Source organism: Diadema setosum, chromosome 3 (genome assembly GCF_964275005.1).
Source record: "Diadema setosum chromosome 3, eeDiaSeto1, whole genome shotgun sequence".
Lineage (NCBI taxonomy): Eukaryota > Metazoa > Echinodermata > Echinoidea > Diadematoida > Diadematidae > Diadema > Diadema setosum.
In genome coordinates, this window is record NC_092687.1 from 10,884,607 (window position 1) to 10,901,962 (window position 17,356).

A 17,356-nucleotide genomic window follows, 5' to 3' on the forward strand; every position below is an offset into this window, starting at 1 on the left:
TTTCTTAAAGTGTTATATCTGCGATGAAATGTGGGTAGAAATTAGATAAGAAGACGATTATTCACCCATTTATGCGGAGAGGCAACCCGATTATCAGATAATTCTAATGTGCATTGGAACTGATTTTGGCATTACTACCCAATTAAACGGAGTACCCGTTTAAGCGATACCCGATTACGCAGAGAGTACTGTATATACTTTTTGAACTATAAAGGCTCAGAAGTGGGAATTGTTTTTTTTTTAACACCTAGTATTATGTACAATATCAAATCATCGTTGTGTGATTTTAAGTTATGTAAGTTAAGTATGAAATAAAACACGAATATGTGACTTTCTATTGAAGTCATGATGAGACTTTGAGACTTTTGTTTTTTGATATAATGAATTCTTTCGGTCTCATTTCTAATTACCATGGAAACATCTGGAGAACGAACATTCAACCTGGAATCTGGAGAGAGTGTCACCATCGCATCCCCCAATTTCCCACAACCATATGACGATAGCACGGAGATTACATGGGCGGTGACTGTTCCAGAGGGCTGTGGCATGGTTTTGCGCTTTGGCAGTTTCAGTACTGAGCGTGATTTTGACAAGTTGACGGTCAGGGACAACTCTGACCTCTCAGGAGTAGTCGATGAGTTCCACGGGGAAGTGGTCCCACCCAACGCACACTACGCCTTCAGTTCTGCCTTGATCACGTTTTCTTCTGACTATTCAGTAACCGCAGATGGATTCGAGGCAGTAATTTCAGCAAAATGCACAGGTTAGCACACTCCTCTTTCAAAACTTAGTTTCCGCACTTTTGTCTTTCTGTGTAAAGCTAATAACCGTTGATCTGAGTCTTTAACTAATGATTTACAGCATGGGAGAGCGACGGGGGCGGTGATTTGGCTCATTGCAGTTGATAGCGCGTTTGCCCCACAATCCAAATGACTTTGAATTGATTCTTACTGAGTGTAGAGGAGAAATATTGTGTTTAACTATAAGACAAAAAATACTTTGTTCCTCGACTATGAAATGAAGTGGAGGTCCCGGGTGTGAGTAGCCTTTTGTCAAGGCCCTCTCGCTGTGTAATGGCTATAACGGGCCTGCGAAGAGAGCCCAACCAAGCACGACCACTCCGCTGGGCTCTTTTCACCATACTGCCTGAGGGCCTTGACAAGAGGCTAGTATGTGAGGGAATCATCATTATGCATGTGAAAGATCCCACTTTATTCAATTATCGAAAAGGCGAATTGGCCAACCCACCCCCCAAACCACAAAACGGATGAATGATACTAAGACATAATTGCACACGGTAAACATTTTGTATATAGAAATCTCTGCTATGTAACGTTACATTATTGCACATCCCTATACGCAGGGCTCATAATTGAACTCTTGTAGGAGAATTGAGCTTCTTTTTTCCTCTATTTGTTGAAATATTTTTTATTCATTAATCTTGGTCATAACAGATGTTTATAACCATATCGATCATTGCCTAGTTCAAACAACATTTCTTTAAAAAAAAAAAGGTCAAATGTTCAACACTCTCGCAGTGTGAGGAGAGTTGAGCCATGATTTCAAGAGCGTTGAACCAGCTTTGGAAGGCATGCGCAACTTGTTGGAGAGTCTAGCCATGATGTAAACAAACACAAATGAATTAAAGAATATACTTAAAAGTAGACATAAGTAAATGCTAGCTTACAAATTTGGTTTTTATCTTACATTCAAATATAGGAACATTTGAAAATTTAAGAAGTCCAAACACTCATTATATGGAAAGTTCGAAGTTCAGAGTTATTTTTTTTTCTACAGTAACATAATAATATACAAACGTACATCTCACTTTCTTCAGCGACAGAAGTAATTGATATATATTATTGTACAAAGAAAACAACAGTGATTGAAACCTTACAGTAACGATACATTGCAGTGGGTGGTGAGTTAATGAAAGTGAAATAATTGCCAATACGCGCTGTGTGAAAAACAGACGGACCCACTGAAAAGACAATGCTGGTAGAGATTTTGGCCCCTCTTGGAAAACACATCGATACAAGTAATGATTGGAAACAACAACAAAAACTAGAAATGTCGCTACAGCGACTGGTTATACCCCCGCCAAACAACATTTCATAAGCTTTGGTCAAAACAACATTTGATGAACTTTGGTCAAAAAACTGAGGAAGTAGTTAAATCCGCAAGATCTTTCCTTGATCTTCTGCCATTAATATGCCGTTACCATGGCAACGTACTTTCGGGTACTGTCGAAAAATGCGTCTTGCACATCTACAAACAAAGGCACACATCTGTACCAAGTTTCATGGAAATTGGGCAAAAACTGAGGAAGTAGTTTGCAACACAAAATTTTCCATCATTTTGGCTCATAATATGTGAGCTGTTACCATGGCAACATACTTTTTGTCACTGTCAAGAAATGTGTCATGCTGACCTATATCCTAAGACAAACATTCAATATGAATTCCATGAGAATTGGAAGAACACTGATGAAGCAGTTTTGCCATGAAGCATTTTGCCCTATATTTTACAAATAACATGCCGTTACCATGGCAACGCACTTTTTGCCACTGCGGAAATATGTGTCTTGCACATTAACATATTCAGATGAACATCTGTACCTAATTTCATAAAAATTTATCAAAAACTGTGGGAGGAGTTCGCAACGCAAGATTTGTACCCATTTTTGCCCATAATATGCCGTTACCATGGCAACGTACTTTTGGGTACTGTCAAAAAATACGTCTTGCACATCTACAACCCAAGGCACACATCTGTGCCAAGTTTTATGGGAATCGGTTGAAAACTGAGGAAGTAGTTCGCGACGCAAGATTTGCAACGGACCGACCGCCCGACTGACCGCCCGACCGACCGCCCGACCGACCGCCCGACCGCCCGACCGCCCGACCGACCAACCGCCCGCTGATTCCTATATACCCCCTTCAAACTTCGTTTGGCGGGGGTATAACAACAAGAAAAAGTTTGGCAGCTGACTGGGAGACAGACAGGGAAACAGAAACAAACTAAAACAAACAAACAAACAAACAAACAAACAAACAGCCCACACACTAATAAACATGAACAAGGACAGCAACAAGAATATTTGAAAGGAAAAAAATGACTTAACGACTCGAAGGGAAACAAGACTAGCATAATAACGAGATAACAAAGTAGACAGGGATATGCAACAGATATACAACGTTCCCCGGAGGTTTGACAAAGAAAAAGAAAAAATATCCAATTATCCCTTTTGTTCAAAGTGGATCGGGCATATGTCTCGGAAACAAGGTACTAAGTATATCCTTCAACTGCGAACTGGGTTAAAGGATATCTAATCATAACCTTGAATACCTGTAATCAGGCAATTTTTGCGATGATAACAAATAATTTGCAAGTGAAATTCATTAGAGCGTCGCGTGGGGTAATCATGGAGTAATGATTTTTTTTTTTTTTTTTTTTGGGGGGGGGGAGACATAGGATAAATAATAATAGACAGGAGTATGGGAGAATAGCAAATGATAAGGAGGGATTTCCTTTGCAGATATAACACTCTGTTCTGGAGCGTCTGATGAGTATTGCACCAAGCCAAAATTCCATAATTTAGATAAGGGAGTATTACAGAGGAGTGTATTATAAACAGTGACTTTTGAGGAATAAAACATTTCAGTATGTTGGCAACACCTATATAACGAGAAATAATTTTACAAAATGATCAATATGCATTTTCCAGGAAAGTGCATTACATAGAAAAATAATGAGAAATCAAAAACGTAACATGCTTTCTAAATCAAAATCATCCAAAAATATTTCGAAATTCAAAGAATCAACAGTATTACTGAAAAGCATAGTGTGAACCTACATCACAAAACCACCAAAACTTCGGGTGCACGTCACGAGACCGACACCCACTAGTCATACAGCTCACAAGTCATACAGCACTTGAGTTATACAGCTCACGAGTCATATAGCCGATTAAGCCTCATGTGGACTCATCTGGACTGTTTTTACCTAGTGTCGAACCCATGGGCTGTATAACTCGTGATCTGTAAGACTCATGGACCTGCTTTCCATGTCGAACTCGTGGGCTGAATAACTCGTGGGTGTAGGTTTAGTGGGCGACCCCAAAATTTCGCCAAATATTGAATTTTAGTTAAGTGCAGACTCTGAAGGGGCAGACTATAAGCTATAAAATAATGTATTACTCAATTGAAATGGACTCTCCAAACCTTTCAAAATACTGGAAAGAAAGCACACACTATGGAAAAGAGGCTCTGAAGTTAAATTCTATTCAAGCACTGACCGTGAGCCATGCTGTGTGCAATCAATGGGACAAAAAAAAAAAGAAAAAAAAAAGAGGTTGTAAGGCGAAGTAAAAAAATAAACATGTTGAAGGCCGTGTCACACCTTTCCGGGCAAACGTACCTTACGTGAGTCTTGCGAGAACTATTTTTACTACACGGAGGTCCCCGCAGATGACCCGCACATGACAGTACCTGGCCAGTATGTCACCCGTAGTCGTCCGGAGGTGCGCAAGCAAATCTTTTTACTCGCAACCATGTTTAAATACCTGCGTTGGAGTTGCCTACGAGGTGCTGCCGGTAAGGGCCTCCGACTGGCATTCTGCATGGACCTCTGCGGGCAATCCCCGCGACTCACCCGTAAAAAGTTTTGGTCATGCTCAAAACTTGGCTGCGGGTAAATCGAACTTGCGTGCGCACCTCTGGGCAACTACGGGCGAGATACGCGCTACATACTGTCAGGTGCAGACGAACTGCGTAGAGCTCCGGGGTAGCAAATTTGTTTCCCGCAAGTGATAACCTGCAAAACTTCCCCAGATACGGTATGACAAGGCCGTGAGCATGCCCAAAACTTGTTCAGAGTGAGTCGTGGGGGTTCGCTCGCAGAGGTACAAGCAGAACACCAGTAGGAGACCCTTACCGGCAGCACCTCTCAGGCAGCTCCAAAGCAGATACTTCTCAGTACCTATAAATCGCTCGTAACAGAAAACGGATCGGTTTCAAAGCTCTCAGGCAGGTCGCACGGAATGTAGGCAACTAGACGATAAGTAGAACGCGTCTAGTAGGTAAGAAACAAGTACGAAACTCGCAAACATTCTTGTCCTCTCGCGGACAATTCTCCTGCGTGCTGGAAAATCCCTCCTCGCATCAAGCCCGTGTAGCTTGTCTGGAAAGGTGTGACCTTTAGCGTCCCCGCCCGCTTTTTTTTTTTTTTTTTTTTGAGGCCGCCTGCTCCTTTTTTTTTTTTTTAACTGCTTAAAAAAAAAAAAAAATGTTCATTGCCGTGAAAATTTTTATTGTTTGTCCGCAAGAGAATGTATGATTTCGTTTGTGGCGTTTGATCTGTCTATATTTTTATAGTCGCTTGAAAATTATATACGACCGTACCAAGTTTTCTAACTATGCGCATATCAAGTCTGTAATGTCTATAAAAAACGGGATTTGAGACAATTCGTGCAAGCGGCTGTATGATTGCTGCATATGCACTTGCACTGCTGCAGCTAGCTGCGCTGAATGAAAATCATGCGGGCATGTTCATATTTCAACTGGACACATTCTCATCCCTGCAATATCTGATCTGAGCTGCGTTGCTGTATTTGAAATATGACTTCTTCGGTTAGAGATAACAAATTGTAAATTTATTGAAATTAATGGGTTTTATTCCACATCACGTTGTCAAAACCACAAAGGTGTTTGTTTGTGTATTGATAAGAACGCCAAAGAAAGTCGTGAAGCCACTGTTTGCACTCACTGTACTGGATGGGAAGTAGACCGACGGTATCTGTCTCTTCTCGACGTTTGCCTTCTTATCTGATGTTAGTACCTCGGTCAGCCCTCGAATATAGGGCTGACCATGTTACAACTACAAGAACAAACGTTAGATATAAGAGGTCCAACGAGAACAACTGGAGAAGAGACAGATACCATCGGTCTAGGTCGCAAGACGACTCTGAGTTCTCAAATGGAGAATTTGATGGGGGAGAACCAATTGACGATGAATACCAAATGACGTAGGTGAGATTCAGAACATTAATGACGAAAGCTCGGCGTCATTCAAACTTGTTCATGGCAGTGGCAATGAAACTGACAGAATTTGTACTAAATTACAATTGTATTTTTTTTCTTTTGCTCTTCAAAATCATTTCTCTTTCATAATCACAACGTATGAGTAATGTCAAATGATTTGATACTGCACGGATCATCAAGCAGGGGCATTAAAAGGAAGAGGATGAAGTGTTTTGTTTTATAAAGTCAACTTTTTCATGGATACGGAACATGTGAAAAAGAAAAACAGGCTATTTATGACTTCTTAAATGTTAAGAGGTTTGGGTTTTTGTCTGGGTCGTAGATTGGGGCAAGATGAAAGGCCTAGAGATGTACATTCAACGCAATCATCATAGAGCAGTGCGAACTGATAACCTCGCACAAAATTTTAATATGCAGGGGATATCATAGGCATGTCTCCGCACATAGAATAATGCAATTTACTGTCAGTCTAGAAAAAGGCTTAGATTTTTAATGCCAGTTTAAATGCTTGATATTCATGTTTTGATACATTAGTCAAGGCGCAGGGACCAAGAGAAAATGACTTCGTTCAACCCACCCCGCAGAAAAGGTTTGACTGCATGGGGTGGTGGGTTGGACCCTCTGGAACACCCCTAGGTAGTGTGTGATCCCAAATTGTGGTATCAATAAAATTTTACAGGCCACTTTAGTTGCGACAAGACCTTATTGTTCGAAAAAGAGTCTGTGCGCCAAGACTACTATACGCACCACTAGCACTTCTACAGGCGCCAGTGAGTGCTAGTGGTGCGTGTAGTAGTCTTAGCGTACGGAGACTTTTTCTTCGACAAACAAGGGTTTTTGCCTGCAAACTAACTTTTCATGCCAAGCTATATAGGGTCGGTGTAGTATTGTTTCTAGACGTTTTTATTTTGTCTTTATTTCTCCGAGTTGCAGCAAGATGAGTGAGGGCGCATACCCAGTGATTGCGTCGCCCGAACCATTTTTTTTTTTCCAGGCGTCGCAATCACTGGGTAGTCGCCCTTACTCGACTTAGAGCAATACAGCGGGCTTCCGCACTTTAACCAGAGCTGCAACTGAAAAATAAAGACGAGATAAAACGGCTAGAAACTAGACTAGGGCCGGTGACGCTTGTCGCTATAGAATGACAAAATAATCACGGTTTTTGCATTTATTTCATGAAGAATTCATCAAAACTCCATAAAACCATATATGTACATGTTGCTAGAGATGTCGGCAATACAATTACATACATTGTATTCAATTACATACATTGTATTAAAAGGTATAATATTGTGCATGGTTACCATGGTAACCAGATGCCTACAGGTAATTAGTAACCTCAAAAATGCCTACTGCTGCAAACTTTGGTATTTTTGTTCATTTTTTTAGATGCAATGAAAAATAAAAGCAAACATTTTTATTGATTATTGTAAAAAAAAAAAAAGATTTCTCCTGTTGCCATGGCTACCAGTATTATCCAATCAGGATTCAGCTGTCAATAACTTAAAAAGCTAAAGCCCATAATTTCAAAAAGCTCAATAAGCATGCCCTTCCGCATAAGTGTACCGCATATGGGAAGAAAATATTGAAGCATTCTCAAGTTGCAGCAAAATTTGTAAACAAATGCATATAATAACACATTCTGAGAAAACGCCCATTAAAAAGAAGATATCATTTTCGAATAGTAAAATGCGTGAAAAAGTTGTATCCGTCGTACTTTCAACACAAATTTGACTTCAAAATACACGCAAATTAATGTAGTTTTTAGCAATGTATGGACAGAAATTACCCCCCCCCCAAAAAAAAAAAAAAGAAAAAGAAAAAAATATATATATATATGTGAATACAAAGAGCAAAGCCAATTATATTCTAATTTTAGCGCGATTGAGTATTTACAGAGCGTTGGTTATTCGAAACAACCTTGGAAAAGAGCAGAGGAAAGGTCCCTGCAGATAACCCGCACGTGACAGTACCTAGTATGAATCTCGCCCGTATAGTTACCTGGAGTTGCGCACGCAAGTCTAATATCCGCAGTCAAGTTTAGGCCCTGTCACACCTTTCCGGGCAAGCTACGCGGGCTTGTTACGTGTTGGGATTTTTCTGCACGCAGGACAATTTTTTTTTTTTTTTTTTTTTTGCGGGCGGACAATGCTTTGGGCGAGTTTCACGTACGTCCTACGTGCTGGACCCGTGATACTTACATTCCATGTGACCTGCGTGTCAGGCGTATGGGCGTCGAATGAGGGATGGCAACTTGGTGAAGGAATCCTTCAAAGGAATTCGATTTGCATAGATCCACGAGCAACGTATGTATTTCAAGTGGATCAACTTCTTGCCACTTGCGGCAGCTACGGGCCTCGTAGTTCTGCGTGGACCTCTGCAGGCAATCTTCGCTACTCACTCGGAAAATGTTATGGTCATGCTCAAAACTTGGCTGCGGGTAACCCGCAAGGCTTCCCCAGGCACGGTTTGACAAGACCTTGAGCATGCTCAAAACTTGTTCCAGGTGCGTCGCGGGGGTTTGCCCGCAGAGATACACGCAGAACACAAGTAAGAGGCCCTTAGTGGCAGGTCTCGCAGGCGACTCTCATCACACGCCCTCCCCGTATGTCGCTCGTATTAAACTGAAAACGGGTCGGTTTCGAAGCTTTCACGCAGGTCACACGGAATACACTCAAGTAACACCCCTAGGTAAGTAGCCCGCGTCTAGCAGGTATAAAGACGCAAGTACGGTACTCGCCAAACATTCTTGTCCGCCCGCAGAAAATTCTCCTGCTTGCTGGAAAATCCCTACTCGTTACAAGCCGGCGTAGCTTACCCGGAAAGGTGTGACAGCTCCGTTAGTTTGCAGGCACAAACTTTTTTTTTTTTTTTTTTGGTCGAAAAATGTCTGCGTCAAGACTACGACACGCGGCACTGGCACTGTGCGTCCCTTAGGGCTCACACCCGTAAATACAATGGAATATCCCAGACCCCTTCACAAATTCGTAACAAAGATACCAAAATAAGTGAAGAAAAAATTGATTAAAAATCAATGATGTAGTTTGGCAAAAAAAAAAAAAAAAAACTGAATAGCTGTAGATATTGAGTATAAATTTCCTCTACAAACTGCATTTTGGTTGGAAAGCTTTTCTGATGGAATTTGAGGGGACTATATTTCATTGGGTACGTGTACGGAAAATAGGTGATTTTTTGAGTGACAAGAACTCGTAGTCTGGCTTTGCGTACCCCTGGACAGAATTTGGGCTGAAGAATCCACCCTGAAAATTTGATGGATGAAAGGGTATATCTCACTTATCCAGGTTAGTGAAGTTGAAACACCTCATTTCTCCAAGCTATTTTACAGAATTTTTTTGAAATTTGATTTTTAACACACATCCCTATGGGGAAATAATGGGTGTGAGCCCTATAGAGGATGCATGCAATGCACACAAGTCTATGGGAAGTATTCATCCCATACAAGCTCTACTGGTTTATGTTGATCTATTGTGTCAAATCTCTTCCTCCTTCCCCCTTCTCCTTCCTGCCCCCCCCCCCCCTTCCCCCTCTACCCCTCTCCTCTACCCCCCCCCCCCAACTCTGTTTGGCTACAATTTGTTTTCTTATTATGTTCTTGTGGTACTAGATCTTTGTACATTTGCAGTCATCAGTATCACACAACTTTGAATGAAAGTGTTATTTTAATGTCTTTCTTTGTTTTGGCTACCACTGACACAGGTCAAAATTCATAAAGTTAGTCGGTTTGACAAAATAAAGTCTTTTAAAGTACTTTGTAGGCAATAAGGTGATGATGACACCCCCATAATCAAGGATTATTGCCTGCATCTATGTATTCATCTTATGAAGAACTGATCAACACTGCAAGATTTTTTTTTTTTTTTAAACCCCAAAGGGCATGATTTTCAAAAGTGTCAATTTGAGAAGCTTTATAACCTTTCAATGTGTAATTTCCCATATGATGTAGGGGCAAATATCATCAAAAACACATTTATGATGTTAAAAAGTCAAATGAGAAATATGACCTCCACTATAGAGGATGCATGCAATGCACACAAGTCTATGGGAAGTATTCATTCCATACAAGCTCTGCTGGTTTATGTTGATCTACTGTGTCAGATCTCTTCCTCCCTCCCCCTTCTCCTTCCTAACCCCCCTCCCCTCTACCCCTCTCCTCTACCCCCCCCCCCAACTCTGCTTGGCTACAATTTGTTTTCTTATTATGTTGTTGTGGTACTAGATCTTTGTACATTAGCAGTCATCAGTATCACACAACTTTGAATGAAAGTGTTATTCCAATGTATTTCTTTGTTTTGGCTACCACTGAAACAGGTCAAAATTCATAAAGTTAGTCTGTTTGACAAAACAAAGTCTTTTAAAGTACTTTGTAGGCAATAGGGTGATGATGACACCCCCAAAATCAAGGATTACTGCCTGCATCTATGTATTCATCTTATGGAGAACTAATCAACACTGCAAGATTTATTTATTTTTTTAAACCCCAAAGGGCATGATTTTCAAAAGTGTCAATTTGAGAAGCTTTATAACCCTTGAATGTGTAATTTCCCATATGATGTAGGGGCAAATATCATCAAAAAGACATTTATGATGTTAAAAAGTCAAATGAGAAATAATACTAATGACCTCCACTATAGGGCTCACACCCGTAAATACAGTGGAATATCCCAGACCCCTTCACAAATTCGTACCAAAGATACCAAAATAAGTGAAGACAAAAAAGTAATTAAAAATCAATGATGTAGTTTGGCAAAAAAAGTATGAATTTCTCTGCAAACTGCATTTTGGTTGGAAGATGAAAGCTTTTCTGATGGAATTTGAGGGGACTATATTTCATTGGGTACGTGTACGGAAAATAGGTGATTTTTTGAGTGACAAGAACTCGTAGTCTGGCTTTGCAGACCCCTGGACAGAATTTGGGCTGAAGAATCCACCCTTAAAATTTGATGGATGAAAGGGTATATCTCACTTATCCAGGTTAGTGAAGCTGAAACACCTCATTTCTCCAAGCTATTTTACAGATTTTTTTTTTTTTTGAAATTTGATTTTCAACACACATCCCTATGGGGAAATATTCATGGGTGTGAGCCCCTTATAGTCAGGTCGCTTAGTGAAATTACCGTTACACGGTGGATAAAAGCATCAAATTTGGCATACCGATTCCTTTAGGACTATCAAACAATATTAGAGTAGGACCCCTCTGGAATTTTTCGTTTTTTAGGGTGAAAATGCAGAATTTTGATATTTCTTTATGATATGATATATATTATATATATATATATATATATATACATATATATATGTGACCGTGCACCTCAGAACGAACATAAAGTCGCACACACTGATTTTGCGTGAGGACTGAAAATAAGTGAAATGGGTAAACCTAGCCGAACTTGACTTTTTCATATTTTCTGAAAAAGCGGGTCTTCTTTTACATTATGCTAAAATTTGGTATCATAAAACGGGCAGGAAAGTATGTTTTTTCAGCAGTTTATCTCGAACATTTTTGGTGGAATAGTGTGATTAGGTGTGTCTTTCGAATCCCTTTTTCATTTCTGAAAACCTTCTCCACACTCTTCACTTTCAACTCTAATTACTTTTGAAAGGATAGTGCTACTGCTTTGAAAGTTGGCATTGATTATGGACAGAATGTGTTAATGAGGCATGCTTAATTTCAGTTTAATCTAATAATCCCTTTATTGTTGTTACTCTTGTGGTTTACTTTCTGTTTTTTTTTTTTTTTTTTGTCCCATTCATCGCACAGCCAGCACGGTTTGGTAAAGATTAAGCGCTTGAATAGACATGTAGTTCAGAGCCTCTTTTTTCAGGTTCCACTTTTCCTGAGTTTGTGCTTTCTTTCCAATATTTAGATAGGTTAGGAGAGTTCATTTGATTTGAGTTATACATCATTTTAAAGCTTAAATTCTGCTCTTTCAGAATATGGTCTTAACTAAAAATTCACGTCTGGCGACTTTTTGTTTGTTTTGAGGTGCAGGGTCACATATACTTTATAGAGTATAACAAGTAATAGTCAGGTCGCTTAGTGAAATTACCATTACACGGCGGATAAAAGCATATTTTTTTTTTCACACAAATTCCTTTAGGACTATTAAACAATATTAGAGTATGAGCCCTCCGGGATTTTTTTAGAAAAACAGTAACAAGTTCAAATTTCAAAGTAGCCGACACTTAATTAGCAAAACCTTCACTCCTCATGTCATATGGGTGATACGATGACAATATAATGAAAATTACATTTTGTTTTGTATTTTTGGTTTGCTTTAGAACCTTGGCTTGAACATTGCGTTAGGAGCATTATATTCTTGCGTAATGTAAAGTCTCTGAACTACTGGGGGAGAGGTATAAGGGCAAAAGGGGCGGGAACCCCCCCCTCCCCCCCCCCTCCCCCCCCAAAAAAAAATGGATGTTCGCTTGTTCTTTTGCGTGCTTTTTTTTTCTCGTTTTGCTCCATACACGGGGGATAAAAACATAAAATTTGACGCACGGAATCCTTGAGGGCTAGGAAACAATATTAGACTAACCACACACACACACACACACACACACACACACACACACACAAACACACACACACACACACAAGATCAAATTTCAAATTGGCCGACACTTATGGCAAACCCCTCACTTTTCATGTGATAATGTATTATTACTTATGGTACGATGACAATACATGTATTAGTATATATCTTTATTTTTGGTTTGGCTTAAAACCTGAATTTGCACATTGCGGTAGGAGCATTGTTTATATTCTTGCGTAATGTAAAGACTCTGAAGGGCTGGGGGAGGGGTATGGCAAACGGGGCGGACCTCAACTTAAAAAGTGGTGGTTCGCTTGTTCTGTTGCGTACTCTTTTTCCGTCTGGCTTTAAACACGGCGGAAAAAAGCATCAAATTTGGCGCACGGATTCCTCATTAGAGTAAGAGTCCTCCTGCAATTTTTAAGGAAAAAAACACACACACACACACACACACACACACACAATCAAATTCCAAAATAAATCAATTCACAACCGATCTGAACTTACATGCTATCACATTCCCTTAGTGAGGTCGCTTAATGTCAACATTTGGGCTTACCGTTAGTTAGAGCGGATAAAAGCACCAGATTTGGAGAGGTGATCCCCTAGGACCTACTCATTGATATTAGAATAGGAGCCCTCTGGAATTTTTCGATTCGAAAATGCTGAATTGTAATATTTCTTTATAATATGTTATATATACTGTATTGCGTAAGTAAGGGAATGTCATAACATATAAGTTCAGATCTGTTGTGAATTGATTTATTTGTCATGGAATTGAAAACATAAACCCAAACTTGGGACCATGATTAACATCAAAGCATCTGAAACATGGAGTTGGTAGAATTAATTACTGATCAAATATATACATATATTATATACTAATCAAATATAATACGGTTTAAACAGACAGAAGATAGTTTCTAAAATAAACAGTTTTCCTACTCAGTGGCGGATCTGGGTGCATGGAGGCGCGCCGGGCGCACCCCTTGTATTCTTTGTTAAGACAAAGAAATAAAAAGAAAAAATGGAGGGGGAGGGCATGTGCCCCCTCTAATTTTGTAAAGGTGCCCTTCCCCCTCACGGAATTCCTGGATCCACCCCACTGCTACTCCCATGCTCTGAGACTCTAAGAATCATTTTACACTGAAACAATTTTTCAGTGCAGTAAGATTTATTTAAGGATACAGTACACTCCCGTTATGACGAACGCGGTAAGAATTTCGTAACAACTAAGTAAAAATCAGGTCCCAAAACTCTCATCTATCTTTCTATACATTACTGTTCTGTTTATAATAACTCGAGTTGTCGATACAACAGGGAAAAAAGCTGCCGGTCCCGACGACGATTGCTATAACGGGGGTGCATTCTACTGCTACTATTTTCTTCTTGTGCCACTGACATGTGTCTTAGTATACCAGAAAATTTCCCTTCTGAGATTGTGGGTGACCTGTATTTTTTACCAGGAATTTTACTGATAATTGTACCAAATGACGACAGAAAGATAGACACGATGTCTTGTCATATAGTTGTGCTGGCCATAACATATATTTGGGTTAAAGATGTTTAAAGTTGTGTTTGCATGCTGAGGGATATTTATTTTGTTTAGACGAAAGGAACTAACTGACTATCGTAGTCGCGTTACAAGAAACTGTATAATGCCCCTTTTCCCTCAGAGGGTTACCTTTATCATACTATGTACGTGTGCTTTCTGCTGTAACATTCCAAGGCAATATTATACGAGTACATACTTAGAGATCATTTTTTTACCAGAAATGTCTTCTCTGACAAATGCATGACAACATTACTCCAATCCACCGTAAGTGAAATGATGCGATGGATATGTTTTTACAATAATTGGATTAAATTCCAATACTTTTGCTTCTAAGAATGTGATCCATTAAGTGCATGGGATCGTTGTGTGATTTGGCAGCAAGACACTGCTCAACTCTTAAGTGTCTCTTAGAGTTCAAGGGCAAGTGGTGACAAGACAGATGCCTACAAGTCATTCATGTCTAATGCTGAACCGTTCCGAGCCATTAATGCTGTTCCAGTTGAACTCTGCTTTGGGAGTGAAGAAACTGTTGAAAGCTTTGTTACACACTCAGCTCAATGACACAAATCTTACCATTTGAAATTCAATAATTCTACATTGGAGAAGACAAAGAAAAAGAGAGTTCACACCCGAAATGAAGATCAGAAAAGGCCCACTAAGCGCAGAGCATTAGATATTCAAAAATGTTTCTTCTGTGAGAAAGAAGATGAGGGTGTAGGATGTCCTTCATGAGGTGTCAAAATCCGACGCAGATAAAAATATTCGGGACATGATCACAGAGCTCAAAGTCACCTTACTAATGGCCAGTACAACTGAAATTGACATTCGCAAGGCAGGACAGACGCCAGAAAACATAGATGAGAGGGCTCCTACTCTCATATTGTTTCATGATCTCAAGGAATCCGTGTGCCGAATTTGAAACTTTTATCCGCCGTGTAAGAGCAAAACGAAAAAAAAAAAATTCAAAAGAACATCAAGCAGCATTTTTTTTGTTTTGTTTTGTTTTTGTTTTGTTTTTTTACGGGGGTCCCATCCCTTTTGCTCTACCCCCCCCCCCTCCCTCGGAGTTCAGACACTCATTATTACGCAATGCTCCTACCACAATGTCCAAATTAAGGTTGTAATCGCACACACATGGCCATATGGCCATATTTGCCATATAAGCGCTGGCCATTTAGGAATTTGATTTCGTGTGTGTGTGTGTGTGTGTGTGTGTGTGTGTTTTCCTTAGAAATTGCAGGAGGACTCTTACTCTAATGAGGAATCCGTGCGCCAAATTTAATGCTTTTATCCGCCGTGTATAAAGCAAGACGATAAAAAAGTACGCAACAGAACAAGCGAATCACCACTTTTTAAGTTGAGGGCCGCCCCCTTTGCCCTACCCCTCCTCCAGCCCTTCAGAGATTTTACATTACGCAAGAATATAAACAATGCTCCTACCGCAATGTCCAAATTCAGGGTTTTAAGCCAAACCAAAAATAAAGATATATACTAATACATGTATTGTCATCGTATCAACCATTCTACAGGTAATAATAAATTATCACATGAAACGTGAGGGGTGTTGCGACACGGATTGTCGCCCCTACACGGCTACACGGCTACACGGCTACACGCCTCCTGCTCGGGGCGACAATCCGTGACGGGCGTTGGCGGCACGGATTGTCACTCCCGTCACGGATTGTCGCCTGGCGACAATCCGTGACGAGGGCTGGCGGCACGGATTGTCGCCCGCCATCGAAGCACATTTTGCTGGGTAACATCGTTCTGGACATAATCATTGAAATACTAACACATAACTTACATGGCTACATCCACGCAAACATGCCATGTAAAAAGTCATGTTGAGGTTTCAAGGAAGTGTGTATGTGCGCGTGCACATGATAATTTAGTGTCCGTTTATGCGTGTGTGTATGTGTGTGTGTGTGTGTGTGTGTGTGTGTGTGTGATGGAAGAATGTGTTTATTATGTCAGTTTTTTGCGTATGTGTTTTTTTTTTTTTTTTTTTTTTTTAGCTGCGCGTGGGGAGGGACACCTAGTAAGCTGTTGCTGGCATAAACGTTGATATTGATTTTATCAGCAGCTTTGAATTTGATGAGTTTGTTTGGCAGATTTGTATATGAATTCGGAGTGGAGCTTGCGTGCGGACGGATGCTGCTTTTCTGCATACGGTCCATTATGTCTTATTTATCAACATTGGGAAATAAAGTTTCATCAGGAAGGAATGTGGTATCGGTTCGGGTGTGCGTCGGTATGTGGGAAGGGGGTAACATTTTGTTATTGCAAAAGTTTGTTATTCTGAAGGCTCATTCGTCCGAAGGCTCATTCGTCCGAAGGCTCATTATTCCGAAGGTTCGTTATTCCGAATTTCATTTTTGGATCAACGAACCTCTAAGTATAGGGAATTGTGTGTTTCGGATAAATGAAGCCTCGGAAAAAAACGAGACTTTGGAATAACGAACCTTCGTGTGTGTGTGTGTGTGTGTGCGTGTGTGTATGTATTTGGGTTGGTGAATGTGGGTGTGGGATGATTTAGGTATTGTTTAATCAGAGGTTGGTGGATTGGGGATTGGATTTGAAGAAGGATAGTTATAAATGGTATGACAGATGTTGGTAGGATTTAATATTTAGGATAGATGTAGGCCCTATATTTGTTTCGGTTGGGGAGGGGAGGGGGTGTTCGGGTTTTTTTATGACTGATTTCATTCTAGATTTGTGTAATGTATTTGTGTTTTTAATGTATATGCCCTTGTAAGTAAGAAGGTGCTACATGATCCAAACCAATATATTCAAGGAATATAGGTTTGGTAGGGCCCTACATGTCAAAACTTTCTCGTGAAGAAATTATTACTAGGGTTGGTCTATAATCGAGTTATCTATGTTGAAGTGAGATTATTTGTGGTATAAATTGACAAATGGATTTTTTTTTGTGTGTGTGTGTGTGTGTTTCGAATTGCCATTTGTAACTTTTTTGTTCATGTTACACCCAGAATGGGTCGATTTATGAATGATTTGAATGAAATCTATAAATATCAAGGGAAAAAAGTGTTGAGTTGGTTTATTTGCATTATGAGGATTTGTTTGAGTGTTTGTTGGTGTTTGTATTACGTATGTATTAGCGGTGTGCAGTGGCAGTTCGTTTGTGCTAAAATCAACTAACGATTGACAAATTTTTACGGCGTGTGGAAATTATTCGCTCATGCATA

General features: G+C 40.0%; 1 protein-coding gene across 1 annotated transcript in view; it reads left to right on the forward strand.

The window, feature by feature from the left end:
- Window positions 1-411: 411 nt before the first annotated feature.
- Window positions 412-17,356, forward strand: part of LOC140246539 (scavenger receptor cysteine-rich domain-containing protein DMBT1-like) — a 72,472-nt gene continuing 55,527 nt past the window's right edge. Inside the window, exon 1 of the mRNA XM_072325882.1 lies at window positions 412-763. Within this exon, the coding sequence (XP_072181983.1) occupies window positions 412-763 (352 nt within the window). The remainder of the gene's footprint in view (window positions 764-17,356) is intronic.